At 38.8% G+C, this 17,369-nt stretch overlaps 1 protein-coding gene across 2 annotated transcripts in view; it reads right to left on the reverse strand.

Annotated features, from left to right (window-relative positions):
- GPM6A (glycoprotein M6A) overlaps positions 1-17,369 on the reverse strand; it is a 241,051-nt gene that overhangs the window by 31,469 nt on the left and 192,213 nt on the right. For both annotated transcript variants that reach the window (XM_036894333.2, XM_036894331.2), the window contains exon 2: positions 6,686-6,878. In XM_036894333.2, the coding sequence (XP_036750228.1) occupies positions 6,686-6,878 (193 nt within the window). The remainder of the gene's footprint in view (positions 1-6,685; positions 6,879-17,369) is intronic.

The following is a 17,369-nucleotide window of genomic DNA, read 5'->3' on the forward strand; positions in this document are numbered from 1 at the left end:
CAAAAATTATATGCTAACAAACTGGATAACCTAGAAGAAATGGACAACTTTCTAGAAAAATACAACCTTCCAAGGCTGACCAAGGAAGAAACAGAAAATCTGAACAGACCAATTACCATCAGTGAAATTGAATTGGTAATCAAAAAACTATCTAAAAACAAAATCCCTAAACCGGATGACTTCACTACCAAATTTTATTAAACATTGAGTGAAGATCTAATACCCATCCTCCTTAAAGTTTTCCAAAAAGTAGAAGAGGAGGGAATACTTCCAAACTCATTCTATGATGCCAGCATCACTCTAATACCAAAACCAGGCCAAGACACCACAATAAAAGAAAATTACAGACCAATATATTTGATGAACATAGATGCAAAAATACTCTACAAAATATTAGCAAACTGAATTCAAAAATATATCAAAAAGATCATCCATCATGATCTAGTAGGATTTATTCCAGGGATGCAAGGATGGTGCAATATCCATCAACACTCTTCACCACATCAACAAAAAGGACAGAAACCATATGATCATCTCCACAGATGCTGAAAAAGCATTTGACAAAATTCAACATCCATTCATGATAAAAACTCTCAAAAAAATGAGTATAGAGGGCAAGTACCACGACATAATAAAGGCCATATACGATAAACCCACAGCCAACATCATACTGAATAGCGAGAAGATGAAAGCCTTTCCTTTAAGATTGAGAACAAGACAGGGATGCCCACTCTCTCCATTTTTATTCAACATAGTTCTGGAGGTCCTCACCAAAGCAATTAGACAATAGAAAGAAATAAAAGGCATCCAGATTGGTAAGGAAGAAATTAAACTGTCACTGTTTGCAGATGACATGATATTGTACATAAAAAACCCTAAAGAATCCACTCCAAAACTACTAGATCTAATATCTGAATTCAGCAAAGTTGCTGGATACAAAATTAATACACAGACATCTGTTGCATTCCTATACACTAATAATGAACTAGCAGAAAGAGAAATCAGGAAAACAGTTCCATTCACAATTTCATCAAAAAGAATAAAATACTAACCAAGGAAGTGAAAGACCTATACTTTGAAAACTACAAGACACTCATGAGAGAAATGAAAGAATATATCAGTAAATGGAAACACATCCCATGCTCATAGATAGGAAGAATTAATATTGTCAAAATGGCCATCCTGCCTAAAGTAATCCACAGATTCAATGCAATCCCTATCAAAATACCAACAGCATTCTTCAATGAACTAGAGCAAATAGTTCAAAAATTCATATGGAACCACAAAAGACCCCAAATAGCCAAAGTAATCCTGAGAAGGAAGAATAAAGCTGGGGGGGATCTCACTCCCCAACTTCAAGCTCTACTACAAAGCCACAGTAATCAAGACAATTTGGTACTGGCACAAGAACAGAACAATAGACCAATGGAACAGACTAGAGAGCCCAGATATAAACCCAACCATATATGGTCAAATTAATAAATATAAAGTAGCTATTGACAATGGGGAAATGACAGCTTCTTCAACGGCTGGTGTTGGCAAAACTGGACAGCTACATGCAAGAGAATGAAACTGGATTATTGTTTAACCCCATATACAAAAGTAAACTCAAAATGGATCAAAGACCTGAATGTAAGTCATGAAACCATAAAACTCTTAGAAGACAACATAGGCAAAAATCGCCTGAATATAAACATGAGCAACTTCTTCCTGAACACATCTCCTCAAGCAAGGGAAACAAAACCAAAAATGAACTCATGGGACTACATCAAACTAAAAAGCTTCTGTACGGCAAGTGACACCATCAACAGAACAAAAAGGCATCCTAGAGTATGGGAGAATATATTTGTAAATGTCATATCCAACGAGGGGTTAACATCCAAAATATATAAATAACTCACACACCTCAACACCCAAAAAGCAAATAACCTGATTAAAAAATGGATGGAGGATATGAAGAGACAATTTTCCAAGGAAGAAATTCAGATGGTCAGCAGACACATGAAAAGATGCTCCACATCACTAATCATCAGGGAAATGCAAATTAAAACCACAATGAGATATCACCTCACACCAGTAAGGATGGCCAGCATCGGAAAGACAAACAACAACAAATGCTGGCAAGGCTGTGGAGAAAGGGGAACCCTCCTACACTGCTGGTGGGAATGTAAATTAGTTCAACCATAGTGGAAAGCAGTACGGAGGTTCATCAAAATGCTCAAAACAGACTTACCATTTGACCCAGGAATTCCACTCCTAGGAATTTACCCTAAGAATGCAGCAATCAAGTTTGAGAAAGACAGATGCACCCCTATGTTTATTGCAGCACTATTTACAATAGCCAAGAAATGGAAGCAACCTAAGTGTCCATCAGTAGATGAATGAATGAAGAAGATGTGGTACATATACGCAATGGAATACTATTCAGCCATAAGAAAGAAACAAATCCTACTATTTGCAACAACATGGATGGAGCTGGAGGTCATGATATTCAGTGAAATAAGTCAGGCAGAGAAAGACAAATGCCAAATGATTTCCCTCATTTGTGGAGTATAACAATGAAGCAAAACTGAAGGAACAAAATAGCAGCAGACTCAGAGACTCCAAGAAGGGACTAGCGGTTACCAAAGGGGAGGGGTGTGGGAGGGCGGGTGGGGAGGGAGGGAGAAGGGGACTGAGGGGTATTATGTTTAGTACCCATGGTGTGGGGGGATCATGGGAAGAACAGTGTAGCCCAGAGAAGGCACATAGTGGATCTGTGGCATCTTGCTGCACTGATGGACAGTGACTGCATTGGGGTGTGGGTGGGGACTTTATAATATGGGTGAATGTAGTAACCACATTGTTTTTTCATGTGAAACCTTCATAAGAGTGTATATCAATCATACCTTAAAAAAAAAAAAGAAAGAAAGAAGCCAGGTAGAGAAAGACAAATGCCAAATGATTTCCCTCGTTTGTGGAGTGTAACAACGAAGCAAAACTGAAGGAACAAAACAGCAGCAGACTCACAGACTCCAAGAAGGGACTAGTGGTTACCAAAGGGGAGGGGTGGGGGAGGGTGGGTGGGGAGGGAGGGAGGGAGAAGGGGATTGAGGAGTATTATGTTTAGTACACATGGTGTGGGGGGTCACAGGGAAGACAGTGCAGCACAGAGAAGGACAGTGACTGCAATGGGGTATGGGTGGGGACTTGAAAATATGGGTAAATGTAGTAACCATATTGTTTTTTCATGTGAAACCTTCATAAGAGTGTATAACAACAATACCTTCGTTAAAAAAAAAGAAGACTTTGATCAAGAAAAAAAAATAAGAAGAAACTTACAGAGCACAATAATAACACCTTGCCAAGGGGCTGTCAGGTTAGAAGTCTGCATCACAAATCAGAAAACAGATCTCATCACACAGCAGAAAGTGGCAGAGCCGTGAGCCGTTCCCAGGGCCGAGGAGGCCGGCGTGGTTATGCCAAAGTAAAAGAAGCTGTAGTGAGAGTGCAGGAATATATGTCCTGACGGGAGCAGTAGGCTGAGCTACGCTTTCATTGTCACAACAGTTTGGAACCGAAAAATGACCTTGGACTTGAAGGACTCAGCTGAAGATTGAGGGATGCAAAGCTTCTGGGAAACCAAGTAGTGAGGACAGACGCAGTGATACTTAAACATATATCAATGGCTCACAAATCTTTGAGAAATTCACTCTTTTCTCTCTCTGAGGGGGTCTCCACATCTGCAAAGGAGTATGACAAAATTATTTAATGGGTGACGTCGGCTGAAAATGTAGGAGCTACACTTCAGATCACCTTCCTTTGGTGAGGGCTGGTGGTAGTTAGAATTGCGTGCCTAAAATACAGATTGCGTGAGAATGGACATTATTTGCAAATTTATGTATGAGAAGTTGGTTTTGCTCGCTAGACAGATGGTTAGTGAAACGAAGTGTCATAGTCCAGTGGACTTGCCCTTCACACGTCTCCCTGCACACTGAGACACCAACCAGCTGAGATGTGCGTATGTGTTTAAGAGAAAGGATACTGTGGGGAGACTAAGACACAAAAGCCGAAATAAAGGAGTAAGCAACCCCTCAGATCTCCAGGCCACAGGTGGAAGACCAGGGCCTCTGGCAATTGGCTTTATCTTGCAGCTCACACATCCAGTAAAAACTTCTTTCCCTTGTAGGTACACGAGGTGGGATTGCCTAAATTGGTTGGGTCAAGCATGAGAACCGTGGAAGAAACAAACAGACCCTGTGACTTACTAATGCTGGCCGACAATCCTTCCTTCACATTCTCTTACACCTTCTTTCCCACCTCACCTTAGCTGATTTCCAGGCAAAATGGACAGATTATCTGCAAACACATCTCTCACCTCCTCTGCTTTGTATTTCCTTATCTTGTGTCCTGTGTTCCCCTCGCCCTGATTCCTGGGACACTGCTGTAAGGCAGCCTCCAGGGATAACCTCGACCTCCTCTGGCCTGCATGCGACTCTTGAATGCATCGTTTGGCAGTCAGTACCCAGGGGTTTTTAGTACTTATTGTCCTTCTGTGTTTTCGTTACGTGTTGCTGATGGGGAGAGAGTCTTAATTCATTTGGTAACCCCAGGGGGCCTAATGAAAGGAATTTTAGTTATTTAAAATATGAAAAGGGAGGTAATTTGAGCATTTGTTTTTATTCCAATCAAAATGGTATTCTTCCCATTCCAAAAATGCATTTTTGTTTCACATTTAATTCCAAAGCAAAAGGCCAAAGGTAAAAGTACCAAATTATGCATATGATCTCTGATTTCTACTCCCACACTTACTACTCCTTCAGAGCTTTAGTAGAGCTCTGTGATATATCAAAGTTTGCGGTCTAAATGTCAAATACCTATCTTGACAATGGGTTTCTAATAGATAATCACCTCATGCCACTTACTAGGCTTATAATTTCTTGCAAACTTTTATAACTAAAGTTAGCAATTTGGATGTAGCCTAAATATAGAGCATCTGTAGATTTTAAGGACATCTGTGGTAGCTTAAAATAATGCACAGTGAAAATATATTTTGTCCAGTGTAGGCTGAGATAAAACTAAAAAGAAAATGTCATTTTTATCACATTAAAATATATCACTGAAATGGTTTCCTTAAGGCTCTCTGCAAACCAGCTTGCAACCATCCAAAGCTTTTCAGACATTTAATTATTATTTCTAAATGATGGATATAATTTATAGACTCTATGGATCAATTCATACCCAACTGCTAATTTAATGGAAATTGATAAACTGTCTGCTACTGGCTTAAAGAATTCAATTTAATGGATAATGCTAATTCTCCAGAAATAATTTGTGAAATAAATTTACGTTGGAAAATCAAAGGGCACTGATGTAAGTCCTTTGATTTAAAAAAATTGCAATTAATTCTTCATTTTCATTTGTCAGTGACATTGATGGAGCTCTAAATTGATATTTCAGAGTCAGGGATTATGTTTTTAAATAATCTCACTTCTTAATTAAGTAGCTAATCCACTCCCTTCTCCTAACACTGTGCATGTGTGTGGAGGGGTCTGGGGCTTCCATTCTCTACAGGTGCTTTGTTATACTTCTTATTTTATGACTACTCTTTCTTGCATTTTAAGTGCCAATATATTGTAGATAAACATATCTTTCAACTTTCTTTTTCCTGTACTTCCACAAAAGTAGAAGACTCTTGCTCTACTACGTAATAGAAATGTGCACCTTAATACTCTTCATTTTTGTGGAAATCAGCACCTTGAATGAATTAAATTACAATTTGTGAACAACACTTTGCTCAAGGCAATCCACCTGGAGCTGAGGGATTTGTAAAAAATTTAGCAATACATTTATTTTCTTATATTGGAGTTGGAGAAAAGTTATCTTCTACCTAGAAAGTTGTCCTGATTGACCAAGTGTTGTCTTAGATTCAGGTCTTAGGTTATTATTATCCAGGTCAGTAAGAACTGCCCTGGGTAAATAAGAAATGTGATCAACCTTTCTGATGGAGTTCTAAAAAGAAAAAAGACAAGTCACCCTAACCAGCCATATAAGCACTAAGATTTGTAACTCTAAGAGCATCTATTTCAGGAGAGGTACATATAAATAAAGCCAGTTTGAATTTATTCAGTATAACAAAATAAAGCAACACGAAAAATGCTATGATCAAACAGTATCAAGAAGCATGAAATAAATGCAACAGGTTGTAGGGAGGTAGATGTTTCCGTGGCTAATGCACTACAAAGTTGACTATCAGCTGGGATTACAAAATAAAGTGAAATAAGTAAGTTATTTTCCTTTTCTGGGCATTGAATCACTGACTACATTATCTGAACTTGGAGTTTATCTAGAAATAAATTCAATCTTCAACTTTTGCTCTCTGTAATATTAAGCAATAAGGGACTTGATCAGCAAACTCTTTTTTTACTTCCAGAGCTAGAGAAGCACATATTCCACTTAACAGTAACTGAATTATAGATAAAACCTAACAGTCACATTAAAACACTAAGTTGGTCTGCCATCTTCTGCTGTATGTCCCATATTCAAGGTGCAGGTCAATGTTCTTTTCACTGATGTATATACCCTACAGAATGTCACTCTTTATAGATGACATTGCCTCGCTTAACTCTAGACTCCTATTTATTCAACCCACAGCAATGTGAACACACACTCTCAAAATAAGTAAAGCGGTACTGGGGTGCCTCACATGGTGAAGACGTCCAGCGTGTCTCCCGTGGCCCTGGCCATCTCGAAGTAGGTTTGCAGAATGTTGACAGTCCCAGAAAGCGCTTCATGGCCACAGCCGCAGAACAGGGCAACCCCGGCGTAGAGCAGGATTGTGGCAATCAGGGAGGCGTAGGGAATGCCCCCCAAGCATTTGATACAGCACTCGAAACACCCTGCGGAACAGCAACAGAAACATGTCAGAAATCAATTCTTTTGTTAGCCCAATCAAACATTTTTTCCAAACTTCAGCGTTACGGGAAAGCATATTTGCATGTATAGATGACAACAGGTCAGCGATGTAAATCGAGTCCTCAGCTGCCCTGGAGAATATAAAAATCAGGTTTCTTAATTATAAATTCATCCTCCATAGATGAGAAAATACCTGCTTCCGCTGGTGGCTGCTGCTTCCCCAAAGCAACGAACTCCTTCCTTCCCAGCCAGACTTGCTCTAGTGATTCATCTTTACCACACATGCAGGCATATCGTTCTACCTCGGCTTTACTGCTCTCGAATTTCACAGGCTTAAGTTTTTATTTCAATGACATTTATTCTTTTGAACTCCCTATTGCTGTACCTTTTAAAAAGTGAGTCAAACCTGCTAGTTGTGAGGCCAACTCAGTGAGCTCTGACCAGCAACTATGAAAAGTGGAGGAGAACAGACTGGACAATATCTGAGTGCATGAATTATTTTAGAATATTTTGAGTTCAGATATTTACATATGTTGTTTTGGTGGTGACTCATAATGCAAAATCTATTTCTTGCTGTGCTGCATGGTAAAAAAATAAAAATAATGAAGAAGACATGGTAGAAAAGGAACAGTAGAAGGGAGAGACCAGAGCAAGTAGAATCCTGACTCTGCCACTGTGTGCGTTTTTTGGTAAGTATACTTATTTCATCACTTGCATAACATGACAGTAAGAATTCCCCTTGCATGGTTCTTGTGAACATCAATTGAGTTAATACATAAAACGGTGCATGACATGGAGTAACCGCCCAATAAACATGATGCCTACTGTTGTTAGACATGTTTTAACTGTTATTAATATTAATGACTATTGTGATATGATTTCCAAAAGTTCTTGACCACAGTCATCTCTTTTGCTTTTTGAAATTTCATCACTTTATCCTTTGATTGTCAAAAATTGGCTTTAAACATCTCATTGGAGATAAAAGAAAACCATGGTTGTTTATATTTAAAATAGTATCAGAATTTTTTAGGTGGCTGCTAGATATCTTCTTCTAAGAGATTAACAAGAAATGCTTGAGTTATGTTTCGCAGTAAGAAATATTGGTGAGATACTCTGTGCCAGCCACTAATGAGTGAGGACACGTGGGTGAAGATGGTCCTGAGGCCATCTCAGTCTCACCTCCCACCACCCCTGTCCCTCACTCCTACTTTTCTGCTTTTGGAAATTCTTGATCAAATCTCCTTTTGTAATGAGGAAGCTCCTCAAAAACTCTCCACAAAACTGACTGTTCCATTCTTCAGAAACAAATAAATGAGCTTAGAAAATATACTGTTTCCTATGCTTAAGTCACAGGAAGATGTGTGTGCGTTTACCTGGGATGTTAATAGGTTTATAGCAGCATATGATACACGTGATAATTGTCAAGTTCCTGTGTGAACTTTGTATTCAGAAGGTGGGCTAATTTCCTCTTTTAATATTGACCCTTGAACTGCCCTTCTAAAGAGAATTATGGCTCATCTGCCCCAGAGGAGGTTAAAAAGAAAAAAGCAGTTTGGACAGCTCTTCAGTTCCATGGCTCATGCATGTACAGGCAAAATCATCTCCTGCACATTCCTCCCGTGACACACACAGACACACACACACACACACACACACACACACACACACAGTGGGGAAGTAGATAAGGTTTGAACAGCTTGGCACTTCATCTGATAGGAAGAAATTGTACTGGCAGATGGGTGAGACCAGTGTGTGTGGAATCTGAATGTCATTGAACACAGTTTTGAATGGAGAGTAACAGGGCAGCAAAAAATCTTCAGACTATTCTCCATCTTTCCATCTTATTATAAATATTGTAAATATTTAATCTTATTATTATTTAAAAATAAAGAGGAGAAGAAGTGAAATTAGTACCGACCCAAAAAAAAGAGTTATCCATATCTTTGGCAAGTGTCCCCAATAGCCGCATGATTTCAAATCCCTTTCCTTGGTGACCTCTACCCCCTAATATTCTGCAAGCACTTGATATAGGATCGAGGGATTTCTACACAAATATGGAGGTGTCAAGCCAGATTCACACAGTCAACAAAACCCTTCAGGAACAGAAGTTCAAACATAAAGAGTCCAAGTGCCAAACTTATAAGGAGGAATTACCTTTGCTGGGTCCTCACCCTGAAGCCTATTGCAGCAAAAAGACGAATTCCACATAAGAATGGCCCAGGAGCAAATACAGTGGCAAACCCACAGACGATCACCAAACTGCCACTGAGGACCTCTGATGAATTCTGCCCCTGCTTCACAGTCAGTTTCTACTTTGTGTTTTCTCAACTGTGGCTCAGGTGGACCAATGCTAGCCACCTAGCAAGTGCAAGCAAGCCTAGGTACTGAGGCTCTGTATATGCAAGGCGGGGGGTGGTCTCAGTGTCAGTCCACAGCATTAGTTATGGCTTTTATTGAGTAGAGCCTTGTAAATTGAGAAAAACAGGAGATACATTTCAATACTGGGTAAGCCCACCTGACAACCTTAGTAGGCATTTCCGAATGAGTTGAACATCTCCATATCAAATGGAAATATTTCCTTTTTCCCTGCTTAGCTGCTGCCATTTAAATCCCTCAAATTATATTACCCCTATTGACAAACAAAGTCCTTACTGCCTGGTCGAGCTGGAAGCTTTCTATTTCAGTTCTGATCCTCCTTCTATCCAAAGACAAAAACTTTTCAGTATCTTATCCTGCACATTTTGCACTTGTGATGGGCTAGCTCCTAATTGCCCCACTCTTCTGCAGGGCCTGAGTTGCCTATTAGATTTAAAAAGATGACTCTCAGAACTCCCATCTGGGGAGGTGGCGCATCGTTGCAGTATCTCTCCAGCTGCCAGAATCCCACATAGCTGCTGGCAGGGGAGCTTCTTTCCACCCACAGTGAGAAACAGCCTTGGCAGAGCAGCCAAGTCACCATAGCAACTGTGCTCTGGGCCCAGGATGGGCTCCCAACAGCCAGCCTGCAGGGCTCAGGAGTCTGATGTCACCCCTCACCACGTGGCCACTGCACCTCAGATGGGAAACCACGCCATTCCACGAGTACCCCGAAAGCACAGGGAATGGAATGCTAGCACCAGGGAGGTCCGTGCTAACATTTTGTTCGATACTTTTTCATTTATCAATTCATTCCACAAATAGTTCTTGAAAACCTCTATAAAAACCTAAGAATTACATTACACAGGCAACATTTTCAATTCTCAGATAGGAGAATAGAGTCATTGCTCCTCAAAGACAGCTGATGGCTCCAATACTGATCATGGAATTTACACGCTGTAGACACTATCTACATACCCAAAGCAGCAGGTCTCCTGTCTAGTTCCTGGTTGTATTTTCTCAAATGACGTAACACTATGCCTTTAGTTTTACAGGAAAAAAAAAAAAATTAAAGGAATTATAAGACTTTCTTTTCAACACACTCTGACATTTTTGCATTTGTCCAGTGGGTGGTGGGGTTATAGAATCACTTCTCCTAATATAAAAATTCAATGAAAATAGGAGCTCTTGAGATAGTGGTTTTTTTTAAAATATGAGATATAAGATTAATCCACTTCCCATTAGACATGATGAAATAAGCACAAGTCCTTTGCTTTTGCTTGCTTCACAAAGCACGTCCAAATAAAGGGAGAAGAACCTAAACCAGTAAGAAACAAAACAAGACAGGGTGGGGGGCAGACAACAGAGAAGACAGGCCAGTGCAATGGTGGATTCTGGAAAGGAGGTGGATAGGTGAGACTGACAAGAGGCTGACAATTTATTCACTGACACATTTTTCCTAGCACCATTTTCCACTGAGTTGATGCTTTCTTGACAGAGCTACAAGGTCACCTTTGTCACTACCACGTACCCAGGGAGGTATGGGACCGTTTGTGGTGTCTCTCTGTCCTCACTGCCTCACACTATGTCTTGGTTTGCGGTAGAGAAAATTCCCCCAAGCTGTTCATCTCCCTTATGAGTATCATGGTATTCATGACCCTTTTCTATTACCAATACACATTTTAGCAACACTTTGTCCAATTCCATGATTTAACTAGTTGGGATTATGATTGGTATTTTTATACTGATTTCGTAGCCAGAAATTTACCCAAATTCTTTTCTTGATCTTCTGAATTATTTTGCTCCTGTGATTGTGTTGATATGTTATCTGAAAATGTTAAACTTTCTTTTCATTGTTTGTACCTTTTCATTGATTTTGTTGGGCAAACTGCAGTGAGAAGAGTAGAAGTAATGATAAAAAGCACCCTTTCTTGTTTGTAACATTAAAGAAAACACTTGCCATGTTTATCTGTGAGTATGATGTTTGCTGTTGGTTTATTGGTTAAGGAAAGTCTCTTTAATTTTGAGCTCCACACATGATTTTTTCCCATCTGTTGAAATAATTTTATGTTTCTTTCTTTTATCTGCCATTTCAAAAATTTTTCCTGATTTAAACTAAACTTGTATTCTGGAGAAAAATCCAACTGAGTCATACTGTGTTTTTTCATATATTGCTGAACTTGTCATGCTCACATTTTGTTCAATACTTTTGCATTTATCAATTCATTCCACAAATAGTTCTTGAGCTCCCACCAGGTGCCAGGCCCTATGCTGATTGCCAGAACTGTAGAAGTAAATAAAATACACAAAAATCGCTGCTCTCATACTGGAGGTGGGAGACAGCAACTGACAAGATACAGAAGTAATAAATGTGAACTCAGAGAAATGAGAGACAAAGCCGGCAGATGATGAGGGGTTAAAAAGGGTGCACACACACACTTTCCTGTATTCCCCCAGGATACACTTAGATACATTGCATTCTTGAAATAAGAGTGATGCTCAAAATAGGTAACTGCAAAAAAGAGTTAGAAGCTCTTATTAAATAAAAATATAACAGCAAAAGTTTAAATTTTAATGGTAGGGCTAAAAGGCAAAGAAAAGGAAATCTATGGCAAGGTAGAACAGAAAGACAAAGATGGAAACTGGAGAGAAATGATAAGCAACTTAGAAGATCAGAGGACCAATATCCACATCAGGATATAATGAGGTCCAACAAGAAAAAGAGAGAAAATGAAGATTAGCAAATGATCAAATGTTATAAAACAGTTTTCCACAACCGAGGACATGAGTCACCAGATTGGTAGGACTTTCCTTTGGGGACAGTTCCCTCTGTGCAGTCCTTACATCCCCCACTACTGCCTTACATCCTTACTGCTGCCCCATGACCACTGCCAATACAGCACAGTACCTCTGGGAAGCCATATGCTGGGTTGTATGGCCACAGCTCTTCCTGAGGTGTCTTAGAAAAACCGCCATCAGATGAGGGAAATGTGAAGATGTCAGCTAAAGTTAAATGACTTTTCACAGGACTGTTTCTGAACACTTCCAGCAATTCAATTAGATTCCTAAGTGTTTATGGAAATGCTAGTGGCATGAGGCCCACCTGCCTTTCTCTTATCCTATTATACCAGGAAATGTCCCTTGGCTATCCAAGGATCACCGCCATTAAATCAAGAGTTGCGTGTCCTGAGTCTGTTTCACTCTTGCCTCCTTTCTATGCCTGCTGGTGGCATGGGCGCTGAATCACCGTATCAGTATTCAATGAACATGTGTTGAGCACCTACTAGTTTCATATACCGAGTGTAGAAAAATGGCAAGAAAATTCAGAATCCACCCTGTTTAAACCTACATACTAGTAAGAAGTACAATCAGAAATTTCTAGCATCTTTTCAGAAACCTTTCCAAAAATATCTATGGTTGTGATATCTTGAATGTTCAATTAGATAGAACAGCCAGGAACCGAACAGAGTGGCAGTGAGTTTAGAGTTCAAAGTCATTAAAATAGTCGTAGAACAAATGCCCCTGGTGCCAAGTGTAACACACTGAAGGGTAAGCAACAATAGCTCGAGATTGTGCTTCTGGACAATGCTTTACACTGCAAAGTTTATAGCAAACAGACTTTCTAATAGTTAATCTTTTAATTAATGACATGATCATCGGTGTTTTTAAAGCACTCCTGGATATTGTTCAAATAATCCCCAAATAGTATTAAAAATTTTATTAACATGTTATTTAAACACATTCCCAGGCTAAACAAAGTACAGAGTTAAGGTAAACATTTGAATAATTTGGAACAAAGTGGCATCTTCAAGATTACAAATTCAAATGTCATGTTTTAATGTTAAATAATTTAGTCATGCCATACTGCTGCACTTAAACCAGTTCTTAATTTTAAAAAGAACATCTCGAAAAAAGAAAAGAATATGCAGAGTTTGGGTATTTTCTTTATACCCCCTAGTTTTGTGGCTGGGTACTAAAATCACCAGGGATTTTTTTCAAAAATAGAGATTCCAGGATCTCCCCTGAAAGCTTTGTCATTCTCAGTGCTTTAGTGGTTTCTGCTTCACAGACATAGCAGCATATGGAAACCATGAAGTGTTGTATAAGATCACATTAAATGCCTAACATGCTTTAAACAAGTTAATAAACTAGATATGCATATTACAGGATTCAGAAGGATTTACTCTAAGAATTTTGAACAATTATTAGAGTACACCACTTATAACTAACTGACATCAATAATAACTTTCTGAACAGCTTCAATGCATCAGAAACAGCATCAAGACTTAATTAATATATTGACTGGTGTGATCTCCACAGTGACCCTATGATGGAGGTATGATCACACACAGGTGATTTCTTAAATGATTATTGTGAATTGATACTGAAAAGTATGTGAAAGCATATTGCGAATTTTCCAGGAGAATGATGACAATTTTCTTTCTAAAATGTTTTTATCATGGACATTTTTATAATATTAATATTTATGAATCAGATCTTTTTTTAAAAAAAATCACTAATTAGAAAACATTCTGTACTGGTCAACTTGACTTAGCAAGAATGTTTTGATTAATTAAACTTATTTCCCTAAGGCAGAAAAGTGCTTCAATAAAGATTCCAATTGTACTTTTCAGACTGTGATAAGTAAGCCCCCAGGGTGAGAGCGCAATCAGGTAGAGACATGTGTCTGATGAACAATCAGAAAAATCCCTGGAAAGAAAAAAGTGGAGCACCAGAACTGGGCTGAGCCCAGACACCCACGAGGATTTTGCAGAGCACATCTTGCCTTTTCAGGTGCCGTCTGGAGATCTAGATCAAAGCCTCAGCTTCCCCTATAACGACAATTAACATCAATATTGGCATAGCTTGTTTCAAATTTGTTCAAGATGTTGTTTGCCTGTTTGTTTTTCTGGGTTATCTATTGCTGTCTAACAAGCCATTCCTAAAATGCATTAGTGTAAAATGATGATATATTACAATATCTCACATTCTCTTGGGTTTAAAGGACTCACACAGACAGTTGTCATGTGGGAGTGTTCAAGCAGTCACAGTCAAGTAAGTGGGGACAGAAGTGCCTGAATGTTCGCATGAGCCCATGTCCTGCGGGGCTTCTTCACCTGCACACGTGGTGTCCCAGCCAGGCTTGGAACAGCCAAGTGCTGCCGAGGGACATCTCATTTCCAGCGGCCTCTCCAGGTGGCTGTGTAAGGAAGATGCCTCACAGCATGGCAGACATAAGGGATGGCTTCCACCAGAGCAAGAGCTTCAAAAGAAGGTTCCAGAGTTCTTAACGGCTGAGCCCGGAAATGACAGAGCATGGTTTTTGTCCATGCTACTGTCAAAGTAGTCATGGGCAGCCCTGATTCTTAGGGCTAGGAAATTACCTCCAACCCCAGATGGGAGGGGGGTGAAGAGTCCAGTTTAACACTGAGCTCTCCATCCCAGGGTTGCTTTGTTTTTCTCCATCACACTCGCTGACATTGGACATATTGTTACCTATTCACTTTCTTTACTGGCTGTCCTCACCAAAATGTAAAAACTATGAGGTCAAAAGTTTGTTTTTTGTTCATTTCATATGTCCAGTTCTTATTACAGTACCTGACACCTGGTAGAGGCTCAATTAGTATTTGCTGAATAAATGAATTAATTGGAAGACTTGTCCCAACCACCAAGTACGACAGGTCAAAAAGAGGTCATTAACTTCAAACCTTCCACCGTGTCTACCCTGCAGACAAATGTCAGAATCATGAGAATTTCCCACTTTGAGACCAAGAAAGAGAAATGTGGGGAATGGATATTGGTTACAGACAATTTTCCTTTTTTTTGGTCCCATAGCTCTCAAAAATAAGTCATCTTATTTTTCCTTCTGAGTAACTGGTAAAGGCTGTTCATGCAGGTTTGCTGGGGAGATGATTCGAAAGTCTTCCTGTAATGGATTATCTTAATCATATAGAAGAAAAAACTGAGATTAGGACACCCATCATACAATATGACACAGCTAATTACTTGGCAATGTTTGGACCTTTACTGAATATATTCGTCTCTAAAATTCTGCTCTGATAATTACACCAGACTGAGGATTATCAGTATGACCCTCATTAAACAAAAGATAGCAGCAAAAAAGGCCAAAGACGATCCTGGAACTTCAAAACCATTAAATTCCAAACAAAATGCTGATGACATTGAGAGTGAAAGTGAAAATCACTGCCCTCTTAAACAAACTAATTTAGGGAAAGAGGGTGGTATTTTTCTTAAAGTAATTGATTCATCACAAGTTATTTCCAGGTGTTCAATAAAGTCTTACATGATTTTGAAAATAATTTGTTAAGTATTGCTCTAAAATAATGTGGTGCCTGGCATACATTTTCTTTGAAACAGCTTCATCTCCCTAGATGGGTCCACTCTTTGCCTTATCTTACATCACTAATTCAGAACCTGGAGGAATTACGTGAAAACACACATGACGTATGTCACTCTCCTGCCTAACATCCCTCCTCGGCTCCCCACTATGCTCCTGACCGCCACACCTCCCGCACACCCTGTCCACACAGAACGCTGTTGGCAGTCCCTCCAGCGTCATTTCCCACCGCGTGCTGCCTGGCTCCCTGTGCTCCGCCTTTCAATTAACTCCTGGAAGACAAGCCTTTGCGCTCCTGCTGTTCCCTCTGCCTTGACTCATCTTCTGATGCCCTTCCTGTGTTAAGCCCCTGCCTCCTCCTCTCCTTGGAGAGAATCTCTTTTATCCCTCATGAAAGAAGATCCTATTTTCAATATTAAAAAAAAAAACTAATAGAAATCATGTATTCATTGATGGTAGAATGCCCTTAATCATAATATATCTTCAAGCTCATCATTTATTAATAGACATTTCTTTCTTAATTGCGCATCTTTCTGCATCAGTACTTGGCATTTGGTCTGCATTGATGAGACGACACAGATGGCTAATACTTTGCCTTCACTGGAATTTGACAATATAGTACAGTAGCCTGGGTATTAATTTTCATTTCCATATATGTATATCTAGTGAATAATAAAATTTAAAAAAATTAATCATTACTTAAGTCTCCTTAGATAGGCAACTTTTTCAAGAACACTAGAAAGCCGGGAGACCTGGTGATAAAAGGGACCCTCGAGGAAAAATGGGATATGCTGCTTTCAATGGCAATACTTCACACTTACATGAATTGTGCAATTTAGCTTGTGTGTTTCATTCTGGGCTAACACGGTGAACTGTGTATTATGAAACAAATTTCTGAATGTCTTCTGCACATCATAAAGGAGCTGCAATAGTTGCCAAGAATTTTCAATGTAATAAGACATTCTGTATTGTGAAATAAGCATTCTGTGTTATATAATGAGGCAATATGGCATTATGAGGTTATTTTTAAAATTTGAAACAGTATGTAATCCTTTGTAAAACTGCACCAATTAAATCTAGTGGTTTGGATTACAGACCAAGTACCCTAATCTGCTACTACATTTGAGCCTCAAGACCAAGGCAATTTTAAGATGCTTCTTATCTTTATGATCACTGACAAAACTGTTTACCCACATTAACAACAGCAGAACCAGCACTAGTTTGTCTGTGTCATTATGCCAGATAAACTGTGGATTAAAAAAAAATAAAATCAGTGCTACATGCAATGTAAATTTATTCTTATAACAAAATGTGTTTATCAAGCTTTTAAAGGGAATATTTGAATTATTTATGAATACCTTCTAAAAATTTTAACTCATCAGTGAGTATGATCTTGATCTACCTTGTATTTATATTGTTACTTTAACAACAAAAGAATAAATGAATTTTTAAAACTATTTTGAAAAAAGAATTACATTTATACTATTAGAATTAAATAGATTAAAAAAATGGTAAATGTTTAAACCATATGCCAATCAAAAAAAAAAAAAGGTAATGGTCACAGTTTTCTTTAAAACTTCAGTGCAAAAGGCAAAGACGGGAATCATCCATTAGCACATTCCAAGCACATGATCAAATGATAACATGTTATTAGAACTGAAGCATATTTAAAATGTAATTGAGGAATTTGAAGATATTCTTGAAAATAAAAATGTAACTTTAAAAGCTAATGATTAAAATAACTACAAAATAATTCCTAATT

This window comes from Manis pentadactyla, chromosome 7, assembly GCF_030020395.1.
Source record: "Manis pentadactyla isolate mManPen7 chromosome 7, mManPen7.hap1, whole genome shotgun sequence".
NCBI lineage: Eukaryota > Metazoa > Chordata > Mammalia > Pholidota > Manidae > Manis > Manis pentadactyla.